Source organism: Mandrillus leucophaeus, unplaced genomic scaffold (genome assembly GCF_000951045.1).
Source record: "Mandrillus leucophaeus isolate KB7577 unplaced genomic scaffold, Mleu.le_1.0 Scaffold107, whole genome shotgun sequence".
Classification (NCBI taxonomy): Eukaryota; Metazoa; Chordata; class Mammalia; order Primates; family Cercopithecidae; genus Mandrillus; species Mandrillus leucophaeus.
The window spans coordinates 53,968-62,100 of NW_012098876.1; the positions used below are offsets into that span (position 1 = coordinate 53,968).

Below are 8,133 nucleotides of genomic sequence, written 5' to 3' on the forward strand. Positions count from 1 at the left end.
GATCTTGGCTCACTGCAACCTCCACCTCCTGAGTTCAAGTGATTCTCCTGTCTCAGCCTCCTGAGTAGCTGGGATTACACACACGTGCCACCATGTCCCAGTAATTTTGTATTTTTGGTAAAGACGGGGTTTCACTATGTTGGCCAGGCTGGTCCTGAACTCCTGACCTCAGGTGATCTGCTCACCTCGGCCTCCCAAAGTGCTGGGATTAGAGGCATGAGCCACCACGCCTGGCAATTATTTAAAAATTTAGCAATGATTTAAAACAAACTTTTCTCTCCTTATTTTTAAAATAGAGACAGGGTCTCACTAGGTTGCCCAGGCTGGTCTCGAACTCCTGGGCTCAAGTGATCCTCCTGCTACAGCCTCCCGAAGTGCTGGGATTACAGGTGTGAGCCACTGCGCCCGGCCTGAAACTGACTCTTGAATGCAGTATTTTTACACCCCTATGGATTTTAGAATCACTCCAAAGGAAAACAAATAAACAGTATCAGAACCACATTAACCATTCTAACAGTACCAGCCTTTCAAAAGTGAAAACTTAGACAATGTGACCATTAATTCTCAGGTCTACTTAGCAAACAACTGCTACAAAGTACATACAAACAAAAATGTGGAAAGCCGACCTAAAACTTTTCTCCTCATTACCACCATGCCCTGAAATTTCCACACATCCTGAAATATGACAGGAAGGAAATGGAAACAGTGACCAGTTCGGATCAAAGGTGTCCTCATTAACCTTGGTCCTGCTCATTTGAAGAGATCCCTAAGGAGACATCAGTGACATTCTCCGGGTTCAAGTGAGTAATGGCATCAGATATTCTGTCGAGAGAGATGAGGGCTTCTGCAGCATATAAATGTCCCAAAAACCTAAAATGAAAAAACAGATTCCAAACTGAAAAGTACAACACTACAAAAATACCCAATGTAAAATAATGCTGGGTATATTATGTTATTATACATTGGATATATGTCTCATATTTCATGTCCTTAAATTGAAATCTAAACTTATTTAGGTAAAACGAATCAACTGGCTGGGTATAGTGGCTCATGCCTTTAATCTCAACACTTCAAGAGGCCTAGGTGGGTGGACTGCTTGAGCCCAGTGGGCAACATGGCAGTGGGCATGCTTGAGCCCAGTGGGCAACATGGCAAAACCCTGTCTCTACAAAAAAAATACAAAAACTAGCTGGGCGTGGTGCTATATGCCTGTAGTCTCAGCTACTCAGGAGGCTGAAATGGGAGAATCACTTAAGCCTGGGAGACTGAGGCTGCAGTGAGCAGTGATCATGCCACTGTACCTCAGCCTGAATGACAGAGTGAGACGCCGTCTCAAAAATAAATAAATAAATAAATAAAAATAAAGAGTTACTTGACGGGTGTGGTGGCTCATGCCAGTAATCCCAGCACTTTGGGTGGCACCCGTGTGAGCCACCACGCCTGATTTTTTTTTTTTTTTAACTGGGGACCTTCTGATCTGCTCAAAATCTTAATGATTTTCTACATAAGAACAACACAAACTAAACTTTTACAGTTTTAAAGCTCTCCAGGTTTGGCGTGGTGGCTCACACCTGTAATTCCAGCACTTTGGGAGGCCGAGACGGGCAGATCACCTGAGGTCAGGAGTTTGAGACCAGCCTGACCAACATGGAGAAACCCCATCTCTACTAAAAATACAAAATTAGCTGGGAGTGGTAGTACATGCCTGTAATCCCAGCTACTTGGGAGGACGAGGCAGGAGAATCGCTTGAACCCAGGAGGTGGAAGTTGTGATGAGCCAAGATCACACCACTGCACTTCAGCCTGGGCAATAAGAGCAAATACAAAAACTAGCCAGGCACGGTGGCTCATGCATGTGAAACTCTGTCTCAAAAAAAGAAAAAAAAAAAAATTAGCAGGGCATAGTGGTGTGCGCCTGCAATCCCAGCTACACAGGAGGCTGAGGCAGGAGAATCGCTTGAACCGGGGAGGCAGAGGTTGCAGTGAGCTGAGATCATGCCACTGCACTCTAGCCTAGGTGACAGAGTGAAACTCTGTCTCGAAAAAAGAAAAAAAAATTAGCCGGGTGTGGTGGTGGGCTCCTGTAGTTCCAGCTACTCGGGAGGCTGAGGCAGGAGAATCGCCTGAACCCAGACAGCAGAGGTTGCAGTGAGTTGAGATTGCGCCACTGCACTCTAGCGTGGGTCACAGAGAGAGACTCAGTCACACACACACACAAAGTCCAGTTCTCTCATAATGGCCGTATACACCATAATCTGAACACCAGCAGGAGCTGCAATTCCCAACATTGGTATTTTGAGTTGGGCAATGGTAAGAATCGAAGGTACTTTAGAGGCAACCCAAATGCCTTGAACTGAAAATTAGGATCTTCCCCATCTCCAAGCCTGAATACTGGACAAGATTTTCTTGCAGAAGAGCGGGAGTTCCCTTATATTTGAATTGTGACAAAGTCTCTTATATTGTTGAATGATTTCTTACTACTTTTTTTTTGAGATGGAGTCTCACTCTGTCACCCAGTTTGGAGTACAGTGGTACAGTCTCGGCTCACTGCAGCTTCTGCCTCCCAGGCTCAAGCAATTCTCGCGCCTCAGCCTCCTGAGTAACTGGGATTACAGGAGTGAGCCCCCATGCCTGGCTAATTTTTGTATTTTCAGTAGAGATGGGGTTTCACCATATTGGCAAGGCTGGTCTCCAACTCCTGACCTCAAATGATTTGCTGCGTAGGCCTCCCAAAGTGCTGGGATTACAGGTGTGAGCCACCGCGCCTGGCCTTAATTACCTTTTTTTTTTAAAAAAAAGCACTAGGTATGTCTGGGGATCACTAAAAAGCAAGAGTAAGTAGTTATATTTCGGCATTTATAAGTATATACCTATACGATGAATGAAAGAACAACTGTTCTAATGTTATGCAGAATACTCGTGGCTTTTGATAAAATTTCCAGGATCAGCATCATACAAAAATTTCAAGCTGTATGCAGTTTATTTTTATTTTTTGAGAGGGAGTCTTGCTGTGTCACTCCGCCTGGAGTGCAATGGTGCAACCTTGGCTCGCTGCAACGTCCGCCCCCCAGGCTGAAGTGATTCTCCTGTTTCAACTTCCCGAGTAGCTGGAATTATGGACGCCTGCAACCACACCTGGCTAATTTTAATATTTTTAGTAGAGATGGGGTTTTACCATGTTGGCTGGGCTGGTCTGGACCACAAATGATCTGCCTACCTCGGCCTCCCAAAGTGCTGGGATTACAGACATGAGCCACCACATCTGGCCTGTATTTTACTCAATTTTGATAAAAGAAAAAGATAATGTGCTTTGGAAAATTTTAGAATGACAATGATATTAACGAAGAAGTATTTGGAGTCTCACTAAAACTAGCTCATTTTGGAATGATACAGTAGCTTGGAAAGATATTTTAAAGTTCTTTTTTTTTTTTTTTTTTTTTTTTTTTGAGACGGAGTCTCGCTCTGTCGCCCGGGCTGGAGTGCAGTGGCCAGATCTCAGCTCACTGCAAGCTCCGCCTCCCGGGTTCACGCCATTCTCCTGCCTCAGCCTCCCGAGTAGCTGGGACTACAGGCGCCCGCCATCTCGCCTGGCTAGTTTTTTGTATTTTTTAGTAGAGACGCGGTTTCACCGCGTTCGCCAGGATGGTCTCGATCTCCTGACCTCGTGATCCACCCGTCTCGGCCTCCCAAAGTGCTGGGATTACAGGCTTGAGCCACCGCGCCCGGCCAATATTTTAAAATTCTTATTTGTCTATTTATTTTATTATTAATATTATTTTTGAGACAGAGTCATGCTTTGTAGCCTAGGCTAGAGTGCAGTGGTGTGATCTTGGCTCACTGCAATTTCTGCCTCCTGGGTTCAAGCAATTCTCCTGCCTTAGCCTCCTGAGTAGCTGGGACTACAGGCACCTGCCACTATGCCCAGCTAATTTTTTGTATTTTTAGTAGAGGCGGGGTTTCACCATGTTGGCCAGGCTGGTCTTGAACTCCTGACCTTGTGATTTGCCTGCCTTGGCCTCCCAAAGTGCTGGGATTACAGGCGTAAGCCACTGTACCTGGTCCCTCAAAGTAGATTTACCACATTGACCAAACTCCTTTTTTGTAGGTCTTCTCCCTGAGGGCTTGACTTATTTGGGGAATTAAAGTGCTGCAGTGAAGCCTAGAAGTGGACACTAGAGTCCGAACTTTTTGTCTCCTAATGCTCAGTACAGCACAAGTGAAAACATTTTCACTGCTGAGGCATGGCTTAAAAAAAGCTCATTTAAACAGCTGCTTTCCTTACAAATATATATTCCACTGGAAGAATAAAAAGAAGCAACATAAACCACAAACCAAGGAGAAACCTCAAAACAAAAGAAACCAGGGACACACAGGGCAAGTCACACTTACTTAAGAGATCCTGACAGCTTGGGCTGCTGAAGAAGTTTATCTGCATGATTCAAAGCCATAAGGTTATCACCCAAAGCCAGAGCCACATAGGCACTGCAAGCAAGTATGGAGCACCTACAACACAAAAGGGAAGGGGCCGAAAATCTCATTTTAAAAATTGATAATGGTTATATTTGCTAAACAGGAAAAAAATGCCCTTTAACTGTGACAATCTGGACACCAGGAAAGAGGAGAGGAAGCCACGGTACTAATGGTAAGAATTAGATTGATGTATAAAACAATTCTGAAGCACGGTTTGGCTATTTACATAAGTCATCTTCGGCTTTCATCCAATTGACCCACATCGCCAACAAAATAACCAAATGGATTACAATACATAGCCTGTATGTATGTATGCATGCATGTATGTATGTATGTGTGTGTATACATATATATAGAGAGCCTAATGAGAACTTACTTCCATAGAAGTTTGCTTTTAATAACCTAGGAATAAAGCTATAGAATCAGATCTTATTCTTTCTACATGTATTTGTGATATGCTAAGAAATAATAAACTTACTAAAGCATTCATTTACTCTAAATGTTCTTTTCTCAACCAATTAAGTCTACAGTTCTTGCTAAACAATAGTATCAAGAGTAACTAAAAAATTTTATTCACACAGTTACTATTTTTCTAAATGAATACTGAAGGAAAAAAACAGGTTAAACATATGTGAAGACAACATTTAAGTTACATTGATTTTTGCAAAGTTGGATTGGAAATCTAAGTTTCTATAATATTTGGTTTTCTACTTAACAGACAGCTCATTTAAAACAAGTCTGGTTAAAGACTTAACACTAATAGATCACTTGAATGTTAAACAACTGCTCCGCAAAGCAATCTTAAAATAAACGCTTGTCAAATAGAAATGAAGTCTGAATGGCGAACCACAAAAGACCTGACTCAGATACAGCGTTTTGAGTTATGTTTACAAATTACAATACACATATGTATCATTAAGTGCATTCAGGTTGTAATTTTAGTCTAAGGAAGAATGTAACCAGCATATCACCACAGAGTTTTAAAATGCTCTGAAATCCTCTGACTAGAAATGGCTCTTCCTATAAAAAGCACAGCTGGGCAAATTCAAAAGTATTCTGTTTCCTCTTCACTTGCTAACTTTTGGTTCCTAGAATCTTAGAAAACTACCCTAGAATTTGGTTCTCAGAATCTTAGAAAGGCAGCCCCTCAACTCTTAACGACACAGAAAAGTAGACTGGTCCTGGAGAAGCGTAAGGAAATTGAGGTTTATGCCTTATACTACCATGGGAGGGCTGAAAGACTGTCTAGTGTGGTTCCTTAACTGATGTGGAAACTGAGACTCAAAGTGATTAAACATAGTCTTTAATTTAGTGTGTGATTAGTTAGGACTAACATTTGACATTGTAGACTCCCAATCCGCTATTCTTCCCATCCAATCACATTGCTTCTTTATTAACTCACAAGACCACTTACAAAAAACACAGCAGAAAAGATTCTTGTACATTGTAATTTTTCTAAGTTCTAGGCATACACAACACAGGTATTCTAACTTCTCTTTTTAAACAGGAAGAAAAGTTTAATCCAAACACAAGTTTATATTTTGTCCCTGAGTATATAATTTTCAATCTGAACCTTGTTACAGAGGATAGTAATTTGAGAGCAAGCAAGCAGTGCCACTTCCAAAGGAATTTTCCTGGCAAGCCTACTATCAATATCTCTGGCTCTTCAACAGCTGGCTTTACCACCAAGGTTGTCCCATGCCCAGTCCCTACAATGAACCCTCTCCATGAAGGAAGACTCAGGGACCAGCGGCAGGAGGCTAGTTATCTCCCATCTTCAGAAGCATGTTAGTAGTTAAGTCCGTGTGGCAAGACTGGCGACTTCATTTCTCCTTTTGGCTTACTTGTATTTTTATTTTAAAGTGGCAGTGACATTCATTCAAGAAGTATACTGAGTAACTACAACATATCAGATATGTACTGCTTATGAACAAAACTACAGACTATTAAAGGTCTGGTCTCCAGAGGCTCAAGAAGACCATTAGTGGCTGGGCACGGTGGCTCACGCCTGTAATCCCAGCACTTTGGGAGGCTGAGGCAGGCGGATCACCTGAGGTCGGGAGTTCGAGACCAGCCTGACCAACATGGAGAAACCCCGTCTCCATGTTGGCCGGGTGTGGTGGCACATGCCTGTAATCTAGCTACCTGGGAGGCTGAGGCAGGAGAATCGCTTGAACCTGGGAGGCGGAGGTTGTGGTGAGTTGAGATCGCACCATTGCGCTCCAGCCTGGGCAACAAGAGTGAAACTCTGTTGCAAAAAAAAAAAAAATTAGTTCAGGGCCCATGTGAATGACAGTCACAAAATTTAATATCCTTTTTTTTTTCTTTTTCTTTTGAGACGGAGTCTTGCTCTGTTGCCTGGGCTGGAGCGTAGTGGCGCAATCTTGGCTCACTGCAACCTCTGCGCCTCCTGGGTTCAAACTATTCTCCCGCCTCAGCCTCCAAAATAGCTGGGATTACAGGCGCCCGCCACCACGTCCAGCTAATTTTTTGTATTTTTTAGTAGAGACAGGGTTTCACTATGTTGGCCAGGCTGGTCTCAAACTCCTGACTTTGTGATCTGCCCGCCTTGGCCTCCCAAAGTGTTGGGATTATAGGCGTGAGCCACCGCACCCAGCCCAATATCCATTTTCATATGTGACTCTGCCAAAGGTCAGTGTAAAACATAGCTCCTTAAAAGCAGAAGCACACTTCTGTGGTTTCCTACACAGACTAGAGCAATATCTCACATAGGCAGTAGGTGCTTAATAGGTATTTGTTAAAGAAACACAGCTTTCAACATTTTAAATCTGCTTCTCCAGACCCCCACCTTTCCTGTTGGTAGGTCACTTTGCTGATGAAGCCAACTCTTTTCCAGCTCCCACAAACAGGGGACTTTTCCTGCAAGATCTAGGTCCTAGAGTCTAGGACAAGACCCACTTCAGGCAGGCTTGCTGGGAAATGCCTGCCCTGGCCTCTCCCGACAGTAGGTGGGCTATTACTGCTCCAGCCCACTGTCAAACCCACTTTGGGTCCAGAAATCAGTCATGTAAGATTTGCAGCAGGATTCTGTTTCCCAGGAAGCCCAAACTATAATTACGTACAATATAAAAATCTGCTTTCTTTAACTTCTAAATCAAAACAGGGTAAAAGACTCTATAAAAAATAATCATTCAATTAAAAGTTCTCAACTGTGAATATGAAACTTTAGGGCTGACATTGTGATTAAGAGCCATTAGGATTAAGCAAGTTTCGTTGCCCAAAACTCAAACCAACATTTATGCTCCCTTCTCTTGGTGCGTTACAATCCATCCCAACTCACCTCTCATCACTCTCACACTCATCCTCCTTTTCCTCTTAGAAAACAACACCACACTCTGCACAATTCCTGCAGACTGCTAATGCTAGAAGCACACATGGCTCTACTGAGCCCCCAGAGAATCACTTTACTTTTGATAGTTACTACTTAAAATATTGTCCCCACCCCCACTTCCTCGCGTCACTGTCCAATCTGCTTTACCAATCACTCAGTGGATCTGACAGTTCATCAGACTGGAAGAACTATACCTCAAGGGAAGAGACACTAGCTTTTCCCCCCTGTGGAGGATCTGACAAAACCCCACTCTCCCCTTCACATGCTGCAGGAACTAGCTCTAGGTCCCCAGAATGCCAACCCTTGGAAAA

At 43.3% G+C, this 8,133-nt stretch overlaps 1 protein-coding gene across 4 annotated transcripts in view; it reads right to left on the reverse strand.

Annotated features, from left to right (window-relative positions):
* Nucleotides 1-8,133, reverse strand: part of CNOT10 (CCR4-NOT transcription complex, subunit 10) — a 131,701-nt gene that overhangs the window by 33,799 nt on the left and 89,769 nt on the right. For all 4 annotated transcript variants that reach the window (XM_011985311.1, XM_011985320.1, XM_011985302.1 and 1 more), the window contains 2 exons: nucleotides 4,390-4,503; nucleotides 740-870 (listed from right to left, as the gene is read on the reverse strand). In XM_011985311.1, coding sequence (XP_011840701.1) covers nucleotides 740-870; nucleotides 4,390-4,503 — 245 coding nt within the window. The remainder of the gene's footprint in view (nucleotides 1-739; nucleotides 871-4,389; nucleotides 4,504-8,133) is intronic.